The sequence below is a fragment of the Manacus vitellinus genome, unplaced genomic scaffold, assembly GCF_001715985.3.
Source record: "Manacus vitellinus isolate BGI_N305 unplaced genomic scaffold, ASM171598v3 scaffold_4_pilon, whole genome shotgun sequence".
Classification (NCBI taxonomy): domain Eukaryota; kingdom Metazoa; phylum Chordata; class Aves; order Passeriformes; family Pipridae; genus Manacus; species Manacus vitellinus.
Window position 1 is genome coordinate 15,343,428 of NW_021940604.1, and position 24,304 is coordinate 15,367,731.

The 24,304-nt window shown below is 37.5% G+C and overlaps 1 protein-coding gene across 1 annotated transcript in view; it reads right to left on the minus strand.

The window, feature by feature from the left end:
- Nucleotides 1-12,158: 12,158 nt before the first annotated feature.
- Nucleotides 12,159-24,304, minus strand: part of RNF217 (ring finger protein 217) — a 65,657-nt gene continuing 53,511 nt past the window's right edge. The window contains exons 6-7 of the mRNA XM_029962738.1: nt 23,801-23,872; nt 12,159-21,679 (exon numbers count right to left, since the gene is read on the minus strand). Of these exons, the coding sequence (XP_029818598.1) occupies nt 21,606-21,679; nt 23,801-23,872 (146 nt within the window). The 3' untranslated portion in view covers nt 12,159-21,605. The remainder of the gene's footprint in view (nt 21,680-23,800; nt 23,873-24,304) is intronic.

Here is a 24,304-nt window from a genome sequence, read left to right on the forward strand (position 1 = left end):
AAATTTGACCAAGAGCTCACAAAAGGCCCTTCAAATTTTCCTGCCCTATTTTGGAAGTCCAAGAATGTATGAAAAGTGTAGTGGATGCATGAAGATGCTGAGCAACCTGACTTTCCAGGAGCCTATTACAGTGTGCAAATGCTCTTCACTTCCCATTATAGGAATCCTAGGCTCAGTTAACACTGATTTCAAACGAACACTAGTGAATGAAGTTTTCACCTGTTACTAAAATATTGCGCTTATGTGACTGAAGAGTAGATTAATAGAAAGAAATTTAAACTGTAACATTAATAGCAAAATGGAGAAATATTTTTGGCATCAGATATTTCTCCTCAGATAAACATGAGGAGTCAATCCAAATAAATGCTTTGTGTTATTCATTGATACCAGGAAAAATTTACTTTCACTGTAACATAAGGATTTTATGTTCACTGTTGTTCAGGTTGGTTTGCTGCCCTTCTAATTCCTGCCTGGCCTAAATTATCTGCATTTCTTTCTCAGAGATCAGCTCATCTGCTTGTCTTTTCTTTCTCTTCAGTTGTGTGATCTCATCCACTAGACTCTGCTTCTCATTAAAATAAATTTTTAAGTGATGAAAAAGGTTATTTTAATGGGAGCAGTCTTTAGGTTTCTTTTTTTAGTTTCATTTTTGTTTGGGTGCTTTTTTTTTTTTAAGGAAAAAGGTCCTTTTTTTATTCTTATTTGATAAGCACACACTGAAAAAATTACAAACATTTATGTAACAATCACCCAGGATAATTATAGATCATTTTACCCTGCAGGCAAGTCTATTATTTCTTTAATCAAGTTATGCATATATTAAGTGTTATCTATACCAAGGCTAGTACTAATTGAAATGATGCACGATTACTACATAATTGAGAATCTCTTCAGATTGCAGAGCTGGGTTTGGCCTAGCAAAGGACTTTGTTGCTGTTATTATTTTAGAAACAAATTAATTGTGCTCTTTTAAATTCTGTATTTAATTTCTACTAATTTTATCTCTCTATAGTTGTCTCTTTTGCAGACTGTCTTTACCACTGGCTGGTCTCATTCAAGCCTATTCAATGGCCAGCAAGGAAAAGTTAAGTAAGCCTAGTAACAATGCAGGTTACTAGTTCTGCTCCCATTTTACAGAATTAATATTTTAAGATATTACCAAGGAGAAAACTCATACCAGCTCTTATCCTAAAATGAACATTATTTCCATGTTGATCACATGTAAATAGACTCATCTTCAGTACTTTAGACTGAAAAATACTAAGTACCATGATATATACTCAAGCTGAAACAATAATTGATCCAAGTCAGATTTTCTGGAGACATAAAACATTTAAATCTAGTACTTTTCCTGAGAAAACATCGGAAACTTTTTCAAAGAACCTTGGTAAAATGTATTCAAAGGTTTATTTAGGCTCCTTTCTAATACACAACCACATAATTCGTTCCCTTTTTTAATGTTGAAATGTTCCCTTTTTTACTACCGAGATTGCTATGAATGAGCAGTACACTGTTTTACCACTTGATGGTGCCAATTGTATTACACAACCAAAGCTAAAAACACTCTAAAACCAGGTCACCTTTTGAAATACAGTTTAGGTTGAAGCTTGAATCGTATTTAATTTTCATAGGAAACCTACATTTATCATTTGATATCGTGGATATTTGAAGATTAGGCGTTGCCATTCCCTTACTGTAACTTCGACACTGAAAACTGTTTTAAGTGTGTATATCTGCCAGTGATTCATCCAGCCTCCTCCTCTCAGATGCCCAGCCACTTGGTGTTTACACCCCTTTAGGTGAGACAACTGGGCATGTACAGGCCTCCGATGTGCTCCTTTTGCCCATACACATTCCTGACAGTGTGTCTACTCCACATTCATCTCCTTTCCAAAATCAGCATCATGTCCTCACCATTTGCAACGTTCTCATTTATATTTGAGTCCAGGATAAAATTAGCTGATCTGAGCAGGTTGACTCGGCAGTGAAATATGACTGACTTAGTCCTTGGCTTAGCATCACTATGAGCAGAATTTGGCAAGAGCAAGCACAAGATTTTTCAGGGGGCTCTTAGCTTTGGTTAGCACAGAGAATTTGGGTAGGATTGATTTGATATGGGACAGTGAGCAATGTTAGGGTTTAGGGACAATTAAACATCAGAAGAGGAACAGTTATAGTAATTAGAAAGAATGTGATTAGGGATCGGTCCTTAGGACTTGGGTGCAGTGAAAGACAGAAAGGATGGGGTGAGAGAAGGCACCTGTGTGTACTTGCATTAATGAGGTCGGGAGGCAGAATTTACAGGCAAGCTGACATTTTGCTGTAGTTTGATTGCCTTTGGGGAAGTTACAGGAAGGAGACTGCCTAGGTGCTGCTACTCCTAACCTTTTGCACAGTGTATTTAAGGGCTCAGGGAAAAGGTCTCCACTGGCTTGCTCTGCTCCAGGACAGACGTGAACAACATGCTGCATTTTTATAAACTCCTCTTGAATACTCATTTCCCTAAGGGCTCTTATGAAAGCTGCACTAAATATTTTGTGCAGGTCTTTACAGCCCACGGAGTTTGTAGGCTATATGCTTAACAAAATCTGTAGGTACCTTCTGAGAACATGAAAAAGGGAGAAAATTGTGCATCAAGGTAGATTTGCAGAGAGAAACTGAAAGTTATGCTAAGTGCAGAAGGAAAAAATGTAAGGAGGGAAACTGCAGAAGGCACCTGTCTTGAGGACACCTTGAAGATGTTAGGAAGACATGTAGCTGCAAGAGTTACACTGAGGTGCAAGTGTTGAGTGTGCATCATTCTGTGCACTTGGGAAATTAACTACCAGCCCTGTGAAAAGTGCCTTGTGACTTACTGTAGTTGGGGAAAGGGATTTAACTACATTTCCTGACATCTATGTTATGGTAGAAGTGTCTCAGCCATGTGTCTGCAATCATCTTTACTTTTGATTAATTTCTGATCTCCTGATTAACTTCTGATCAGTGTGGGATGTTGCTGCCAGAAACCATGTTCAAAAATGCCAATAATTTATACAATTTTTGGAGTATTTGCAAAACGTGTTGGCATAATAGTCTCACTACTATTATGCATGGCACCTATCTGCTACTTTTGTATTTTTAAACTGCTTCACCAAAGTCTAATTGAATCATATTAAACAGCACCTAGCCTCAGCCACTGCTCCAACCCAAGAGCTTGAAGACACAAGCCTGTTAGAGCCCAATTAGAATCAAATTATGAAATCATATTGTTGCTTCCCTAACTCCAACATGCACACAAAGGACTTTTCAAGGCAGTTTTTTCCTAGAAAAAAGTTCTTGCTTCCAACTGCTCAGTTCCAATTTTTCATGTGTTATGCTGAAAACAGCACATAGTAATGAAAAGCTCTGTTTATGCTATTCTGTTAAAAGAACTTTGCTGCCTGTTCTGTGGAAGACCTCAACTATTACTGCTCTTCTCCGCTTTAGCACCCACCTGTTTAGCAGGGACAGGATCCTTGTTTCAGGCCAGCAGTTCCAACAGGCTCTGACATGTAAACTTCCATTTTCAGCTAATAAATAGAGCTGTCCTAATCTTAGGTCACCTATGGTGGGAAGAACTGGCTAACATACATTGCCTCACCATAGTCGCACATACAGTTCAATACAGCATCGTTGCAAGTGCTGCTGCATAAACATGTGTGAGAATTAATGTATGAGCCTATTGCAATCAGATGAACATGACTAAAAAGAAATTCAATAATTAACAGGAGTCAAATTATATACATATATAAATAAAATGTACATAGCAACATAAATATAATAACTAATACTGCAGCATGTTATGATGCATATGTGTATATATATGTATAAGTTAGTGTAATGGGTTTGTGTAGTAAAATAACACTTCCTCTTTCCGGGAGGAGCAGAATATTCCATACCATGTTACGTCAGTCCGACTATAAGAAGGAAGGGAGAATTAGCTCGGCCCTTCTTCTTTCTTCTGGTATGGCCCTGTAGGCAGCTACGTCTGTCCAAGACGCCATTCCGTGAGGGAGGTAGAATTATTTACTGTTAGTTTCTTTTGACTGTGTGTTTGTAGTGTTATTAGTCTCTTCTTTTTTTTTTTCCTCTGTTTAAATATAAACTTTCTTCCTTGGTAAGCCCAGATTTTTCACCATTTTTTTCCTTTTGTCTCCCCTTTTTGGTGGAAGGGGGAGGAATCTGTGCAGGCTTGGTGGACACCTGGCATTCAGCCAAAGTAAACGATAACAGCTAGAGGGAAAAATAATTGGCATATAAAAAATACACTATTTTATTATTTAAGTATTTTACATAACCATCAAAGTAAAACAAATCACTCAGTCTGAGAGTTTGGCTATACATATATGTCCACAGTGTCAATAAACAGGCTGAAAGTTTTTCTGATGAGTTAACTTCCTAGTGTGGGTGGAGAAAATTACAAGCAAGGAATTTTCCTTCTGGAAAAAAAAAATCTGCACTTTAGTTCTCAGACTGTATAAAAAGTCAGTGGATAGGTGAAAGTGGAACATTTTTAGTCATTTTACCAATGATACATAAGAGACAAGTGGGGTCTGAAAAGTGGTCGATTATACAAGAATACTGGAACTGTGAAAAAGGACTGGGAAGGACCCAAGTCCTTTCCCATTTAGGCATATATCAGCATTTTACTTATTGGTATTTAGAAGGAAGATTTTTTTTCTCTTGCCAGAATATTTAGCTTCTGCCCAAGGCATAGTTTCTTGCAACTCTTTTGGAAGAAATAATCAAGAGGGCTCTTCACTGCTGGAGATGGTATTCTAAAGCAGAAAGAATAATTGCTATATTGTACTTGAGCTATTCTTCAAATCATAATATTGAGATAGGACACATATATAGGCTTATAAAGTGGAAAAAAATCTACATTTGAGAAAACATAATAATAAATAATCTAAAAAATTCTGTCATAAATAATTACATTTTTCAAAAGAAAGAAAAAAGTTGATCAAGAAGAAATTGGAACAGACTCCTAACTCTAGAATCTCTTCATCCTGCTAAGCACTACTCAGATCTCAATTTAGTACAGACCAACTAGGATTCAGGAATGAGACCTTGGTGTTTCAGTCAAACTTTCAAAGAACTTTCACTTCCTTACTCATTAGCAGTCAAAAAAAAGCCAAACATACATGAAGAATGATTAAGCCATTATAAAATTCCATATTTACTCAGATATTCAGGACCATGTGTGCATCTCATCTACCTTCCGTACTATACTACCCATCTCAAAAAAAGATCTGACAGAACTGGAAAAGGAACAGAGAACAGCAGTAAGAACAGTCAGAGTATTGGAAGAATTTCTGGTGTGTGAGCAACTCACAGGTTAAGGCTCCTTAACTTGGAAAAGACATGCTGGGTGAGGGAGAATGGGGAGAATTGTACGTAAAATCTACAGCAGGGACACACAAGTCTCACAACATGAAGGCAGTGAACAGAGGCTGACAGCTCACTGGCTGTTCCTATACAATGCATATTGGATTCTAGTGTTAACTCCAAATTCCAAAAAATCATACTGATTCAAGTAATGTTTGCTGAGCTTTGCACCCCGCTCGGCTTCGGGTCTCTGCAGATTTGGGCTCGTCCATCACAAACAGAAATTTTTGCCTACTTTGCTTTGGTTGGCCTCTGAATGTGTGTCTAAAGCCAGAGAGCCACAGCATCATTGCCATGCTTTAATACTCATGTTCAAAAAATGAAATCTCACATTGAAGTTAAAAGGAAAACCTTATATATGCACATGTGAAAACCTCCAATTTATCCTGGGATTCTAAAGAAATGAGGCTTGGAACACCACATTGTGTGGTGGCCTAGAATAACCATCCTCCAAGATAGCACACGCCTATATGATTTTTGAAAATCAGTACCTGGACAAAAGTGGCTGAAGTAGGAGTTGCTTCAGTTGGGAGAAAGAGTGAAGCATCCAGAAAGAGTGGGCATCCAGCCAGCCTGACAGCTCTTGAAAATTGGTCTGGCAACCATCACAGCTCTAGTACATGATCAACTGGAACCTACATGCTTTGGAAAAGGTAAGGCATGTGGTAATTCTTGCTCAGCTAGAGAGGGAGAGAGGGGTGAGAATTTAGGGAACACAGGGCAGAACTAGAGATACTTAACAGGGAGGAGTTCACACCAGGTGACGGCAGGCTATGAGGGAGGAGCACAGACAATAAATCCACAATAAAACACACTTTGTTAATTTTTCTGTTCATGAAAGAGCTAATTTTAAATATTGTATGCCTAACAAGCACAGGAACCAGCAGAAACAAAGAGAGGATTCTCCTTCTCATGACTGAGTTGTGTTAAAGTTTTCCAGTACATCAGTCTAATGTGGTCAGAAGTCTCTAACAAAAACAACGTGCAACTCTCATCAGATGCACATTCACAACAGTCATTTTCCTTTCCTGGTAATCCTGTGTTGCCATTATCTTTACACTTTCAAAGCCTTTTCTTGGTTCTCATTTCACTTTTCAATACACACAAATTCACACCCACAACCATCTTCCAGGTTCTTGTTCTTATCTTAAAGTTGGTGGGTAATCATTACATAAAAAGGCAATTACTGAAGCTAAGTACATTTCCACATTGGAATGTAGATAATTCAGTACCAAAGAATGCCATTGAGATAAGCAAATCAGCAAAAGAGTAATAATTAAAAAGCCCAGCAAAAGAGTAATAATTAAAAAGCCCTGAGTGTATACAGACAATAAACCAAGCAGCAGTTAAATTATTTCACTGCAGTTCTTTTGTTCTGCAATGTGACAAACCAGCAAGGAATGAATAATGCTATTGGTTTGCTGTTATCTGCATAAATATGAATATTTCACAGAATGGGGAACGAACCACAGTGGATCATCTGTTCCAACCTCCCTATTTAAGCAGGGTCATGCTAGGGCACAAGGCACAGGATTGTGTCCAGGTGGTTCTTGAATATCTCCAGTGAGGGAGACTCCACAAACTCTCTGTTCCATTGCTCAGTCACTGCACAGTAAAGAAGTTCTTCCTCATGTTCAGGTGGAACTTCCTGTGCCTCTATTTCTACCTGTTGCCTCTTGTCCTGTTGCTTGGCACCACCGAGAAGAGCCTGGTTCCAGCCTCGACATTCTCCCTTCAGATACTTATATACATTGATGAGGTCCCCTCTCAGGTGTCTCTTCTCCAGGCTGAACAGGCCCAGCTCCCTCATAAGAGAGATGCTCCTGTTCCCTTAATCATCTTTGTTGCCCTCTGCTGGACCCACTCCAAGAGCTCCATGTCTCTTTTGTCCTGAGGAGCCCAGAACAGGACACAGCACTCCAGATGTGGCCTCATCAGGGCTGAGTAGAGGAGCAGAATCACCTCCCTCAACCTGCTGGCAATGTTCCTCCTAATGCAGTCCAGGATACCATTGGCTTTCTTGGCTCCAAGGGCACATTATTGACTCATGGACAGGTTGTTGTGCATCAGGATCCTCAGGTCCTTCTCTGCAGAGCTGCTTTCCAGCAGGTTGGCCCCCAGCCTATATTTGTGCCCAGGGTTATTCTTCCAGAGGTGCAGGACCCCACATTTGCCTTTATTTTATCTAACTAGGTATCTATAATTTGATATACTATTACATTATAACATAAATTGTTACAGATTACATTTATATTAAAAAGAAGCGAGCAAAAGCTTTCATACCATAGTAATATGATCATGCATATACACAATAAAGTAAATCACATAAACTTATTTTTCTAAGTTCTCTGTCTCTTCTTAGACAGAGACATTGTATACTGAAGTATGCACTTTTTTTCCTATCTCGACAGTGCTATGAAAAGATGATAGTTCAAAAAATAATTAGTAATATGTTACCTTTATGCATATTGAGACGAGTGGGTCCCATACCTTCTTCCAGTAGCAAGACTGTGATGTGCAGAGCTGTGCTATGACTGGGCTGGACCTACACCTCAGAGGGAACCATAACCCTGTGCACACTGAGCCCAGGGTGCTGGGGACCTGATGGATCTCCCATGCACACACCCCACACTTACCCCTCAAATAGCTGGAGAAAATGGCAACTCAGGACAGAGTGCCACAACCAAAGCAATGACTGCAGCTCACGTTCAGCCACCTTTTTTGGAGAACTCCTCATCTGACAGGCTGTCAGATAAATGAATAGGTTCAGCAGAGACAGCTGCTCCATTATCCCCGATCAGGCTGACGAGGGGTTCCCATGAAGGTTGATTTTATGAAGTACAATTCTGACAGTCATGTTTAGCCCTTGAATGCTCCTTTGTGGGAAAGGAAAAGTTAGCCTTTCTCTACATTCTCTCCTTTTACTGCTACAGGAGAGATAACATCGCTACACTCATTTCTCAGGTCCAAAGCCACAAAACAGCTAACTCAAAACTGTAATTAATAAATAAGTGATAGTTAAATGGAGGCTACATGTTGCCTGTAATCTAAGTAACCTGTTTGTTACAAATAGCATCTTAAGGGGAGTGGTGACATAGAGTGCTTGGTGTAAAGGAATTTGAGAAAGGCAACAGCAGACACTGAAACATTGAAGGTTTTATTGGAAAGCTCTGCTAAATTAATGTTTGTTTGATTTGGCAAAGGTTTGTCACTAAGCTGTTTATTATTAGCTCTGACTTGTCCATCACCTCATAAAAGTCAGCTGAAATTAAAATGAAGCCATGTTTTTGAAAGTATTTTTTAATAAATAACAGAAAATAATAAATAAGAAAAATGGTCAAACTAAAAGTTAAAACAGACATTGTTTGAAAATAAAAAAGTTAAAATCAAGAAGGCCTAGGGAAAGCTGTGGTGAGAAGCCCAGAGTGGGCCAGGGCAGAGGGAGACTGCTGCCACACTGTGCTGCTCACGTGAACATGCGTCCTCCTCACTGCTCCCTCTCCCAGCCACCATTTTCTGCTCCACAGTGTGTTCTGGTGTGGTGCACCAATGACTGGAGCCTGCTATTACTGTTAATTGACAAAATATGGGTTAAAAGAATCTACGTGGCAGCTCTTAGGCAGGAAGGGGCTTGATGGCTTGGGACAAGAACTGGCCATCTTCACGGCCCTGTGGGCGAAGGCCGTGATGCCCCGGGTGCCATCCATCAGACTGTATGATCACTCAAACCTACCCTCAGCCAGGCTTCAGCCTCAGGGCCGTCCCTCACCAAAAATGCAGGTGCATATGGATTCCTTAACAAAAAAAAACTGCCCCACCCCAGAAAAAAATCCAAAAAACCCTCAACCAACCAACCAAACCCCAAAAACCCAAACCCAAAGCAAAAGAAAAAAAGCCAAACCCAAATGCCAAAAACAGGCACACTAATTCTTTAGATGCATCATACACATGCTAAAGAAAAAAATGCAAATAAAAATCAAAATAAGGAGTGTACAAGTGTACAATCAGCAACAGGGGAATCTCTAGCAGAGAGCACACAGTGCTACTTTTCAGGCTTAACCAGCTTTGTAATTTTATTTTGATTTATTGCACTTTTTCTCCTATATACTAGGAGTTTTGAGAGACTGTCCAACATTTCTTTAGTATAAAAAGGAACAAAATAGAAACTATCATTTACAAATTAAAATGGAATTGATGAAGTAGAAGGCAGACAAAAGTGGGCAATGGGCATCTAAAAAGGCAACTCATTAGAAATAAATGTTTCTAGAGAAGTAGTATTTTTTATTTATGTCCAAATTGTCAAGGAGGTGAGGTCTGGGCCAGCATAGAACATGGATTTGGATGTGTCCAGCACTCATACAAGGGTCATGAAAACAAAGCTTAGCTTCATATTGAGTATTCCAGTAGGGGAAGTGTTAAAGAGGAAGAAAACAGCCTGGAAAAGGCTGAGGTGACCTTGAGAACATCCAAGAGAGAGTGAGGATAAGCTTGGTGGAAATGAGGTGGAGGCAAGAACATTGCTCAGATCAGGTGGAACAAAATTCATTGATAGTGATAACAGTGTACTACAGAGGGGACAGACTTGCATAACTTCACAAATCTGTATCTTCTCTATCAACATCTCCATCCAGGGCAGAGTGTTTTTCTATGGCCAACTAGAATGGAAGCAGCCATATCCCCACTGTCCCCAATAGATCACTGCTAGAATCTACTACGACATTGTCCCCACCTAGAGACCTTCAACAGAAGAACTGAAAGAGAATGACCTAGAAATACTCGGACAGAACAACACATCTACAATATCCTTCAGCAGGAGATTCCACTAGTCTTTCATTATTTCATCATGATTAACCTTTTTTGTTACAGCTCCCATATTGTCACTCTTCTGTCTTTCCTGTATCACTGAAATAGAGGCCTTTGTTACAAACATAACCCGTATGCATCAGTCATATAATTCCATGATGAAGAGCCTTCCTCTATTTTCTGTTGTCCAAAACCCATTTATTTGATCACACTAACTAGCTCTCATGTTTGCTGTTCTGGGTAACTCTTCATCAGCAGCAGTGTTTGTTACCCCATTACTTACCTTTTTCTTCACATCATTTGCAAATACATCCAAGAGCAAAGTCCCAGCACAGACTGCAGAGTTTAACTGGCATCCTCCCTCCATGGCAAAAGCTATTCACTCCAATTGTTTTGCATCTTCTGGCCATACGATGTCCACATTGTCCCTGTGAGATCCTCCTTCTCAGCCTACATCTACTTAGTTTCATTTGAGGCTATTGCAAGGAATTACAACAAAGACTTCTACAACTTGCTGACCTGCCAATAAACTTTGTGGTTGGTAAGAGGAGACTCCTTCATAAAAACCCTATCAACTTTTTCAAAACATGACAGCTTGACATGGCTGCTGATTCTAATTAGGTTCTCATTAGCTAGTATTTCATGTATCCCACAGTGTCTCATTTTGCTGCTGAAGCCAAACGACTAAGCAACACATAAGAAATTCAAATATTTATTCAAAATTTTTGATATATTATTTAGTTATTAATGATCAAATGCAATTTCTTATGAGCAGGCACAAATGCATTAGTGATTTAGGGAAAATATCTATCTATATTTCTTATAATCACTGTTTCAAGAACCTGCAAAAGCACGTCCATCACCTGAGGGGAAGCATCTAAAAATTACAGTTGCATATCTGTAATCTCTGTGGAGGTGTTTATAAACAAAGCCTCCTGTCTGTCTTTTGTCAAACAGTTTGAGATTGCAAGTGAGAAGTTAGCTTTTAACTTCAATTTCAGTTCTAGGGCTATCAATTTATTTGGCCTGCTGACTATCCTTCCACTGCATGCTAGAATTCCTGCAGATAAGGAACCTCTGGTATGATGTCCTTGACATTTGATTGCAAATCTTGACTGTTTTGGAGGGGGTTGGGGAGAGGGCTGAAAGGCTTGTCCTCTGCCAGAGGCGCCTGGCACAGGCCTCAATATTTCTGCTGTGTATTTCATTGCAGTGAATTGTTTTTCAGCTTTATTTCCCAGAGGTGTAGGCAACTGTGATACCTTGTCTGCCTGTGCACGAACGTGCAACAGCAATTTCATAATTAGGTATAGTGCTTAAAAATCCCCAACCTATCAAACAAAACATTCCATCAATATTGTCAGCTCACAAAGTGCAGAAACTGAACACAGTTCCTTTCCAGAGAAAAAGGCACTTGGTTCAATTAATGGGTTACATATTTAAAGTCTACAGCTACAGACTGCTTTCTATAAAAACTGTCTTTGAAACTGAAGAAGTTTTAGGAAGTAGTCATAACAAGGGAATGGGAAAACTGGATTCCAGCGTATTTTCTCCTCATTTTGTATTGGGTTATTTTAAGCTAACATTTTAAGATCTTGTGAGAAGGTAAAATTCTGTGTTCAATTAAGATGTTTTTAAAATTGAAAGCAGTAGCCAGAGATGACACCATATGGTAGAGAATATTTTACATTAAAATATTCATCACAGTACACTGGTTTTTTACCTCTGCTTTTATTTTCAGTGTTAAAGCAGTTAAAGACTGAACTGACTGAAATACAGTGTTTGTAAAGACAAAGATTCTGGAGTTTAAATAATTTAGTGTAATTTTTTAAAAAATATTATGTAAGAATTATAAAAAGTATTACAGGTTTAAGCAAGATTCCTTGGAGTGGTCCAGCTATCCTTCACGCATGGAATTGCTTAAAGAAAGAGTTAAACATTCAGGCAACTTAATTTTTCTTTTTCAAAACTTTATTAGGTAGATGTTACTAGATGACATTGTAAAACCCCTTGTGTGCAAGTGAATGAACTCTACAACGTATGTCTTCCCACAGTTCATGAAATCCACTCCCCCACCCCATTTCTGAATACTGATTTTAAGACAGGTGGAGTGCATTCAAATGCTACTTTACATTCTTCCATTTCATCATGAGGAAGCACTTTTTCAGTCTGTTGGTAACAGGGGCTTGGGAGTCAGTGTGAGTCAAAGGAATGCCTTAAAGAAAACAAAGTACCGTAAGTTTTGTCTTACGAAATTCAGTCTCAATACACCAGATTCATTGCAGTCTTTTAAATGAAACTGCCTATATTGATCATGATTGTATTTAGCAAAGTGAAGCAGTACAGAGACATACCTACTACTGAATACTAGTGAGGTAACATTTTGAAAATAAAACTGTTTAAAAATTCACTTACTTTCAAAAGGTCCTGTCCAGCAGGACAAACATTGGCAGAACACCTTCCCTTGTATCGATGCATGTACATGTGCATATACACCTGTGTCTACTATAGCTTTTTAAAAGAACAAGATTTTAGTTATACATTCATCAGGACAAGTTTAAAGATCAGACATTACTATGGTAGATTCAACAGAAGACTTCAGTGAACTGCCTTCTAGACCTGCTAAATGAAAAGGCACTCTGAAGAGGGTAGCAAGAAATAATCCTTACAAAACATTGACATGAACTTAAGCGGCCACACAGATAGCACACACAGCAGTGATTATTGGTATACACTTAAAATACCAACTTGAAGATGAATTATTTGTAAAATATTGCCCAAGACTACCCAATACAAGTTATTACAGCATGAAGACCATTGTTGCAATACTATGCAGCAGAAAATAGAGTTATCAGTTAAATGTAAGACAAAGATAATGGAAAAGCCTTATCAACATTTTGGTTGTGTGCCTGCTGGTTCCAAGAGAAAAAAAATTCATTTAAGGAAATAACTTGTACAAATAAACAGTAACTCATAAGATTGAAGAAGTATTTTGACATATGGTGTCTTCTGTTCAATGGGTTATAGAAGGACCTAGTTAGTGCCTAAAAATTTGAGAGAACGCTGAAATAGACGTCATTAAGAGTCATCTAAGACTGTTAATTCACTTAAAATTTTACTGCAGTATGGCTCTAAATTAAACTCCCTATCACTAAAACCTTCGGATATGCAAGCTGAATCCTGATTAAGCACTCATAGTAGTGTTTAACAGTAACACTGTGACAGCTGTATTACCAGTTTTTCCAGGGTGGAAAACACACCTCTTCTACAGTTCTGAAAAACAGGAATTTCAGGAGAAGAAAAGGTTCAAGGGGATGCTCTTCTTATCTTCATTTCTCCTTCTTTTCCTTCTTGCCTCCACAAATTCTCAGTGGAGGAAATTGAACATAGTAAAACTATTTTATGATCATGAATCTATAATAAATAGACCTTCTAAGTATCATTTTTCTTCTTAACCCCCATTAACTCAATTTCCTTCTGATAATTACCTTTTACACTTCACTATTTTTTAAAACATAATTTCTACCAGAAGTTCATGTAATTCAAGGTAATTTTAGAAAAGTAGCTTAATCTTGGCGCCTGATTTCCAGTAATAGATGGACAAAAGTGGAGTTAATGTTAGTAAGAAAAAACAGGTCCTCTAGAAAATCTATTTCATAAAAGGCAAAATTCCACTGTCTTTTGGGAATTGAAGTAAGAAGAAATAAGCCCTACGCTATCCATTTTGAAGCTATCAGAAGATGGCAAAACGAATAATACTTTTTCAGATCATACCTCCCACCCTGCGATGAAGGGGCTGGGCAGAGATCCCAGAGCTGTGCCATCAAGCTTGATTGATGGATTAGTCCATCAAGATATCCACACCAGAGAAGTTACCAACTTATATTAACAGTTCAAGTTGGATACTGAACTGAAATGCTGCTAACCTGCTCGAAGTCCCAACCTAATTACACCACACTCCTCGGGGCTTCCACCTTCACTAATTGGTGCGAACAGGGACTGTTTGAGCCCCGGAGTTGGAAGGTACACCTATGACAGGCTGTGGTTTACTGCAGTATGGCTCTAACCAGACTTCAGCTGAATTTTATTCTCCAAAAAGTTGCATTTCTTTCAGTGGTTGAAAACTCATGGCTTGTTATGTTGGAAGAGCCAAACTCACTCTAACAACAACATAACATGCATTTGTGCAGAAGTCTGAAGGAAGGTGGGAGTCAGTGGGGGGAGAGGAGCAAACAGCGAGTTAAAAAAACCTCAGAAATGAGGTCATAAGAATTAAAATAAGCATGCCAGATTACTTTTTTAATAACTTCTTCACTAACATAACATTTTCCAACTTTCCGAGCAAACCAGTATTGGTTACTTTGGCTTAACGTAACTGTAGGAGTCCACAGAACAGGAATTCCCATATTGCTCTATTGAGGGGAACAAACACCTTTCATTTGCTTCAAGCAATAAGGCACTTACACATTTAAAATTCCTCATTATACAAAACACACTAAATACTAGAATTCAAGTGTTGATTTCATGGACATTACCTACCTCCAGTTTTTATAACTTCTTAGCCATCCAATAAATATACTACAAAAAGTTCCACTCACTGATGTATATAGCTTGTATGAAGCCCAAATGCAGAATTAGAAATTGCTTTCTTAATGAATCCACAGTGTTTCGGCCAGCACCCTAGTTAAGCCAGGAGCCTGTACACTAAAAAGGATGTGATTCATTACCTCACTACCTTCACCATTCAAATTAAACCTATTTTAAAGGGAATTCTTCATCCTAAAATACATAAAAGACATGAGAACAAGGGAAGATTTCTCACTGAATAGTCATGGAATTAAGAGAAAGTTCAGTTGGACAAGCTCCTCAGGATACTTTTTTCTTCTTCTCAGCACATATTATTATTCTCATCTCTACCATAGTGAAAAGAATTAAAGAATACCTTAAAATGTTATTTTATACTCAGATGGTTAGTTATGTAGCGAAGATGTGCTGTTTAATTACATTTTAAAAAAATTGCAGAATTAAAAGCCCTGAAGAAAAAAATTTCAGCATTTTGCATTTAAGTAATTTAAATAAACAAAACTAATCTTTTGCTGGTATAGCTCAGCAAAGCATTAATGAAATTACTTCTTATGAGATCACACTTTCCATGTCCAATTTGATCTGAAGCCATTTTCACAAGTCAGTTTCAACTTACGAAATTTGGAAGGTAAAGGACAGGATTACAAATAAAGTGTATAACAAATGGAAACATGGCAAACACTTTATCATGAGATGGTAAACAAAGTGAAATGTAAATCTACTTCTGTCCTTGCAATTCTGGGACACAAAGTAGCAGAATGTAAATTGATATGAACTCTTAAGAGAGCATTTTTTATGCAAAAAGATAGTCTATGACTAAAGACTGAATCCATCTGCTCATCCAGAGCTTGCATAAGGCGTGGAAATGTTTCTTGACTGCATCAGCAGTTCTACAGGACAGGTTTAAAATATCTGAACAGCTTCTCTGGATTCTGTAAATAGATTTCCTTCTAGAAATGAAGAAAATGTGGCGTTATATTAGTAACATGCTCAGTGAGAGTAGGTTAAAATTTCAAAAATACTGTTTTCAGCCTGACAAATTTTCAACGAGGTGAACACTGGACTGGGGTTGGCATGAAATTTTGTTTAAGAAGCTATGTGCAAAATTCATGTTTATGCTAAACAAATATTTTTACACAATGTTTCTCTTCTGACTTTGATGCATCCAAAACACTTCGGATTAATTTTTCAAGTTTTGGTAAGCCAAACAAGCTCCAAAAAAGTTTTCCTTTGGTACAATATTCATACTTTAATAAACTAATTGCTATTATAACTACTCTATTTTTTAAACCAGATATATTTAGAAATAAACAGCTAGAATTATGCTTAGAAATGTATGTATTAATTTTTTGCTACAGAGTAATTAAAGCTTATTCCACATTTTTATGTTTGAAATCAGAGCATGCATTCTAAGATCAGTTTTCTCTTCCCTACCTTATGGTATTTCACTATCAGGCTAAAAGAAACATCAGTGATTAACTGCCTTATATGAGCACTCCGTTCCTTACTGCAGAAAGAACATAGATTCTGAAATCTTACGCAAAGAAAGATAATGAAGAAATCAGCCAGGAACTGAAAGTCTACAAGCAGCTGCATTTGTTAGTTTCATTAAGAAAAAAGTTTGGGGGCATTAAGTACTGCTCAAATTGTAACATAAGTGAAAACACTGCTTGTCTTTCAACTGAATCAAGGTTCAGCCTGTTCTTCACGTAACAGTAGCAAGACAAACCACCAAACAGATCAGCATCATAACTTTTTAAAAATGTTGTGTGCTCTCAAGCTTATGTGTTAAGTCCCGAAAATACTGAACAGTTCACAATACCAATTCTTACATTGTGCTATTATTTGTTACCATGAAGAATGCAGAATTTGAAGATGTTATTTAACACTGTCTGTGGATGTTGCTTCTAATTTTATTAATGACTCAAAGCTTTAAGAAGGTCTCTTTTTTTATATTAAAAGCTAGTATCCATTCTCCTGACAATTTGCTCTAATAAGATTGTTGTTAGGAAATTCTTCCCTACTCCTTCCCTCTCCTGCACTTACTAAACACATTGGCATCATTCGGCAAATGAGAGGAGTGGCTCCATAATAGTTTGCACTTAAGAGGTGAAACAGATTTTCAAGTTCCTGCACAATGGCTATCAACATGCCAACAAAGTATTGGTGACCAAATCCCATACTGGCATAAAAATGGGTTTCTCTGGTTTAATGGGGCTATGACTGATACCAGGAATGAGGTTGATTCACTGCAACTACAAAGCTGCAAAATTAAAAGAAACTAAGAAATTATCTCTTTAAGAGTTTACTCAGGTAGGATTCTTTCCATCAGCATAATCATAGATTTAATATAGATTATAAAAGTAACAGTAATCCATGGTTCTTATCCACAACTTGAAACTACATGATCAGCATACCCAAATTTGCTCAAGAAACAAAACACTCCAACTAAATTAAAAAAACCCAAACCCTCAAGAGTCTGCATGATGAACTATTTGGCCACTGAATATCAAACAGTTTCTCAAATCTAACTGGCAAAAGAAACCATTTATCACTGGAGAATCTGTATCCTCTGAGAGAATTACTGCCCCACCTACACACCATTTAACATCACACAAGCTGTGACAGTCTTTGGAAGTGTAGAAAGCCCCTTGGCTAAAAAGAATACCTGATGGTGATCCAAAATGCTTTCTAGTTAAATTGGCAATAGTCCCTGCAAATTAATATTTTTAATAAACTTCATGTTGATAAAACTTTTATAATGAATAAACTGGAGTAAAGTAAAAAACCCCTAACATACCAGAAAGAGTTACGAAGTCAGCATTAGTACCATCAAAACCAAACAAAATCTTCCCTTACTTACACATTTGCACTTCCCCAAAGGAAGATAACAGATCACTCAAAGTGCACTGTATTTTTAATGACATTGGAAAGATAGGAATATGTTGTTTATTACAGAGGTGGTGAGAACTGAAGACTAACCAACTTTTTTGTATGGAACTAAAACTGATGGATCACCTCAGCATGAGGTTACTCAGAATTGCCCTTCTGCCTCTCCTTTGTATTCCTACTCAGCTTCTTATTCTCACTGGCTAACAGACTGTGACATAGGGAAAAGCACAATTATTTTCCAGTCACAAGGTGTTGGATAAGCTCTGCAAATATACCTATGCCACAGCAGTCAATCATCCAGCCAATGACATGGCTGAGTAGCGCTGAAGCTCAACTCCATGACTGAAATATAACTAAATTAGGCATAATGGAGAAAGTGGAGAAAGGGAGAGGAGCCCCTGCCAGACAGCATGTCCAGCCATCCCTCCCAGCAGGAGTACACTGCATGGCACCATGGGGAAGGTCCTAGCTCCGACTGCATGTCTGTAAGCAGGACTTGGCGCATAGGCAAATCCATTCTCAGGCAAACTTGAAAGAGAAGGCTAGTGTAGAATGGATTTAAGCATTTCCTAGTCTGAATACAGGTATTGGTGAGCAACAGCTTCGCACAACAATAAATAATCTTAAATAATAAATGTGGTGAAAGCAAAGACAATGACCAGCAATGATCAGCATACAGTAGTGTGAAATCTGCATTAGTAGGTTAATTCAGCTGCGTGACAAGGTTTCTGCTACTAAAGATGGAGTAGAACAGCCTGGTAGTTTCTTTAGAGTAGTTACCAAAACCCAAAAGATGTTTACATGATAAAAACATCCTTGAATTTCCTTACGAAGTTCATTCAATTTCTTTCAAACTCATAAATTAGTGCTTTTAAAACAAATGTCATGGCTTTGATGTATGTAAGATTTTCTGTAGTGACTTGCTTAAAAGCTAATGTTTTATTGCATGAACTTTTGTACTGAGCTACTTCTCATATTTTGGTTGGTTATGTTACAACATATTGATAAAAATTGTGTTTATGTACTTTTCAAGTGGGAATATTTTTACACAGATGGAAAAAGACTTTCATACAGATGGAAAAAGACTTTCATATCTCTACTCTGTCTGACTCTTGAAAGTTTGTCCCATTCTAAAGAAAAGCAAAAATTATTGTCATTCCCTTTTTTTCCCCACAGAAAAAGATCAGACTTGTTCATCTTTACAAGGTCAAAGATGTCTCTTTTTGCTCTGTATAGAAAATGAAAAACTATTTCCCTTTGATTTAATCTGTTCTGATAAAATCAAAATGGCCTAGATGAAATGATAATGTAGGAGCTGAGTTGTGTGTTCCTTTTCTCCATCCACAAGGACATGCTTTCTGAATATAAATAAGTGCAGATCTATTATGTTGCCTTTTAAGCTCTTTATTCTAGTATCTTGATTTCAAATCTTACTGAACTCCTATCAGAAACTGAAAATGGCAAACACGCCAGAGTGAAAATAGCTACAAAAAGTGTAATAATATCTCACATATTTATACAGAACCAGGAAAAGCAAGGAAATAAATCCACTGTATAGTTAATTACAGATAATCTCAAGTACTAAAATATTCTCAAGTGGAATAGTTTGACACCATGTTACAGACTGCATTGCAAACCCAAATCTATCTATATATATCTTGCTCTCTGAGGTCTGAAGGTTTTTCTAAATAATACAAAAATATCTTCATTATTTGACATTTAAAGAGAGGAATAAAAATCCCTGAGTAAGCCAAAGACAACTGATATGTATAGCCTCAGAAAACACACGCAAAACCAAGACCAATTTTAAGGCAGCTTCCAACCTCAGGCAGAACACAAATAGAAAACTGATGCATCTCAGAAGAAGAAATCTAATTAACAGGTGGATTTGCAATGACAATAGGTTTTGAATTTTATTTCTATATGTCATTGCTTCCCTGCTTAATTTGCAAATCTTAGATACTGCTTCTACTGCTAGGACAACAGGGTCAACATGCACTTAAATTCAAATGGAAATTATTAAATAGTTGTTGACTACTATGATGTGCTTGCACACACTGTTTCAACAAGAAAAAAAAAACAAACCAAGAACACAGAACAAGAAGCTGACAGAAAACAAGCATACTAGCCAACTACAGAAAGCTGATATTTGTGTTTCCAGGTAAACAAAAGTCATCAGCTTCTTCCACTGAGGCTTTGAAGTCGAAGTGAGCATCTTAACAACAGTATTATCTTGGTGGGGCAGAATACCATTTACTTAAAAATTACAACTGGATTCAGATGTAACAAAGAAAGGGGCGCAAAGTACATCCTCCTACATGATATGCTATTTGCAAGCCTAAATTTTGAAGTCTGTAGACTCTTCAGGACATTTCCCATCTTCCTGCTTCCCCCTTTCCCATATATACACAAACATATATATATATACATACACACACACACGTGTATCTTCAAACACATACACTGGAAAAAAGTACCTTCACAGTACAAATTCAATCTTATTTAAGATCAGCTTGTATTTTTACAGTATAAAGTAGGTATTTTTCTTGATCAGTTCCTTTCTTTGTTTCAGTGTTCTGCCTACACAAATTTATTTCATTCTATTTTTTCTTGGAAATTATATTTGTATGATAAATTTGGGATAAAAAGTGTAAAAATTCTCAGTAGCTGATTCCTAATGCTGAATTAGATTGCTTTTGGGGTGACGGACTGAGAAAGAGGTTTGGTAGCAAACAGTGGAACTCCGAAGATAGGAAAAAAGAGCAAAGATAGCTATTCTCTTCAGAACTGTAATGCACCAGGAAGACAAACACTAGAAACAGAAATTAAGAATGAAGTGGTCTCCTAAGAATTCATGACCCCTCCCCTTAGCCCAGATTCACAGATTTTCCTCATGAGACATCAGTGGATACTCTTAAGACTTGCGCAGCAGCCTACTTAAATGAACAAACAAAATGTGCTATTTAGGTTATAAAATTTCATCAAGTCTATCTTCACACAACTAGTGTGGAGCATATGTATCATATTCCAAGTCAGAATAGAAGAACAGGTTCCCATCTTCCCTGCAAACACACTTCAGGGATATCTTGGGACAGAATAGGCCACTGACACTTCTTGTTATCTAAACCCTTCAAATTTTTTCTGTACTGTGACAATTTAAAAACAAAGTACTCTTGTAACAAGTCTTGTCACACCCCTACCATTAATATTAATAGACTGTCATAAATAAATTACTGAAGTGAAACCAATCATCATATTCTTAAGTATCACAGAGTTTCAATACTAAGGATATTTCCCTCTGAGGCACTGCAGTTTGGTAGTGGCAATCTACACTCTTGCCTACTAGCAGGAGCACTCAGAAGATAACCAGCTGTTGTGTTCTGGCATGTGACGGGGTTTTGGTATGCTGAACAGAATGCTGTGTGATGGAAGTTATTTACAGAAGTAGTTTTTAATACCAAAAGTAGTATGCTCAGTATACAGTAAGAGTCCAAACACTTCTAAGCATTTCCCCCTTAAAGGCCGACACTGAAGTTAAATGGAGCACATGTTAGCAGTTAAATGCTTTCTTCACAGGCCAAATCGGTAGTAGAGTTGTGGCTACAATACAGACTTTGATTGTCTAGTTCAGAAACTTAGACTCAAAAAACCCCCTCCAAAGTAATAATTAAAAAAAAAAAACCAACCAAAACCATTTAAAAAGCAGCACTCAGGGGGCCCATCTTGCTGAGAGTGCACCAGAGCAAAGAGGTTTTCTGGTCTGCAGTAGTGTTTTCGGCTGAGGGAAGATGGCAGGAGAACCCCCATTCTTCTTCCAGGGCGGTGGCTTTGATGCTGTTACCAGCACTGTATTGCTCTGTTGCACAAAGCACGTATAGCCCTTGCAGGACCAGCTCAGTTCAGGCGAGTAAGGTCCATCCTCACCAGGGCATACCTGTCCGTGACCTTTTCCTCTGCTTTTTACAAAGGCAATAGATAGGAAACACAAATAAACCTGCCAAAAGAAGAAAATACAAAGAAAACCATAACTAAATGCAGTCCCTTGTGCGTGTATTGTGTTCTTTCAATATATGTATTCAGGTGGAGCTTTCTACATCCCAAGAGAATTTCGACAAGGCATTTGGAAAAGCAGAAAAAATATTAGCCTGTAAGAGTCTCTTCAATAATGAGTTGAGTTACACTCATTCTTTCCTTTACAACAAATTCCTGCTAATCCTACACCCATCTCTGACATATTAATTTCTGAACCATGCTGTTTGGTAAAAGATACAAACAAAACTTTTAAAACCACTCTGGAAATCCTTAGATCTAAATCCAAGTCTGATGTAACTAAACTAGTTTTCAATTAGTTTCATATGCAATAGAGACAGCATGCTATAGCTTTACTTTTTTATAAATATTATTTATTTTTACAAACATCCTTATCTATTGTGAAGTAATACCAAACGTTTATCCTTGCCTGGGCAGGATGCTATTTATTCTTAAAAGTCTTTCAAGAGAAAGCAAGCTGTAAAAAGTAAAATAAATAAATCATATTAAATCAAGTGAAAAATATTTTGTCATAGGAGGTACTCTCTCAAATCCAAATGAGATCTCCCCCTTTCTCTTGGCACCAGTTGACTGAAACGGCCAAAGATTTCCTTTTCAGACACCACTAGAGTAACAACATAGAACAAAACACTCCCACGATCACCAAGGTTCTTGCTTTGCTCAATAGCCTTGTAAATGGTGCATAATGGTTTTCAGCTATGATACTGAGATTACTTTAACAGTATTGTTGGCAAAAAATACTGCTGTAATTATCTCAAACCCCAAAACTTTCCCATAAATAATCCACATTTTTGGAACTGCTCATACTGCTGCTCTTGATTGTATCTTATCCAGCCATACCTAGGATGAGACTTCAATGGCATGCCTGTAATTGCAATCAGTGTTATTATATTACTGCAAAACCCTATTAATTTTTAGTATAAGCAAAACAGTGGATTATAGATCGTACACTATATCAGATTGCAGAGCAAAATAAGTTTTACTGGCATTAAGAAGTTTTTATTGTCTATATTTTTGGAATAAAGATGCTATTGAATAGAATAAATATTTAAGATAGACCCCCTCCCATATATATATATATCCAGTGAAGGCAGTCTAAATATAGAAATTAACAGCAATATTCCTTATTTGGCCAGACGTAGTCTAGAAAACCTGTAATAGTATTTTGGTTATAGGTTGACTGGTTATTTACAACCTTATTAATGTAACTCTCCTGGTATATTTTGGCTTTATTATATTAAAATAAAGATGCCACATCCCAACATGCCTCAGGGCATGCACTGCAAATTTTCAATGGAGTAAGTAGTTTGGTGTAGAGCTGTGAAGCAACATGATACCCAAATGACATATTACTGCCAATATAAAGAGTAGATATGCACTTGCATGAGCAAAATTATACCTTGATTGTCATGGCTAATTTCCTTTCCGCAGGAGAACTCAGTGAAGAGCAGATTTGCTAAAATAACTACCTCCACATTAATATAACCACATTAACAGAGCTTTGATACCATATCAAATGAGTTCACAGTACCAGTTTTTGTGATGGAATCCAATTTGGCAGCCCATGCACTGAATCATATTTTGAGACTGACTCATCCCGATTTGCTGCTTTGTTGCTGCTGCATCTTCAAGCTGGTGAGCTCCTGGGACTATGCCTAGTGCCCCAAAAATCTTGTCATGCACATGGCCAAGACCATAAAACTGTGATTCAATGGGGTGATTAAAGGGCAGATCCAAGTCAGCCAGCCCCTAGGATTATGTTTAAATTACTCAGGCCTTTGTAGTAGTTTAACTACACTAGTTAAAGACTTTGGGTCAGAAAACCAAATATAGGAGCAAAAATAAAGCTAATAAGTATAAAATGCAAGTAAGGAAAAAAAAAAACAAACAACCAAAACCTAGAGACAAGCTTTTTAGAAAAAAAAAGTCATGTGCTTGATACCAAAACAGTATCTGTGAAATGTGTACTTTGTGTCCATCTCTTTGAGATGAAAATATAGAGAGGTCATACAACAAAAGTCACTGCATAATCAGGATTAGCTTCATTCACATATGTAACTCTTACCTATTACAACAGCTACGGCTCCCAGTGCCAGTCCCAGAACCAGTATTAGGGGTGTAATGAGTAGTTTTCCAGCTGAAATGTAAAATTCATTAAGCAATTCAAAGAAGGTATTTTTATTTTTCCCTTTCCAACCATGCATAAACATTTCAATATCAGACTCCCAAAAGCTGGTTCACTTTTTAAATACTTTACCTTTACAAATAGGATTCCTATTTGCAATTTCATCCTACAAATCCAGGTAGGATCTATCACCACTCAACCAGCTCCCTGCACACATTTCTTTCTGTACTCTTCACCCACCACAACTCTTCGAGCACAGCTCATTTTGTCCATTAACAGTTTGCATTTACTTCTGTTTCCATTCTGAAGTCCCTCAAGCATTGACAGGAATGTGATAGCTATAAAGCTACTATCATTTGGCTCCTCCGGAATCCAACTGCACAGCAACCACCCTGGAAAGATGCCAAGCAAACTAGCATCTTGGAAAGTTTAGGTTAGCTCAAG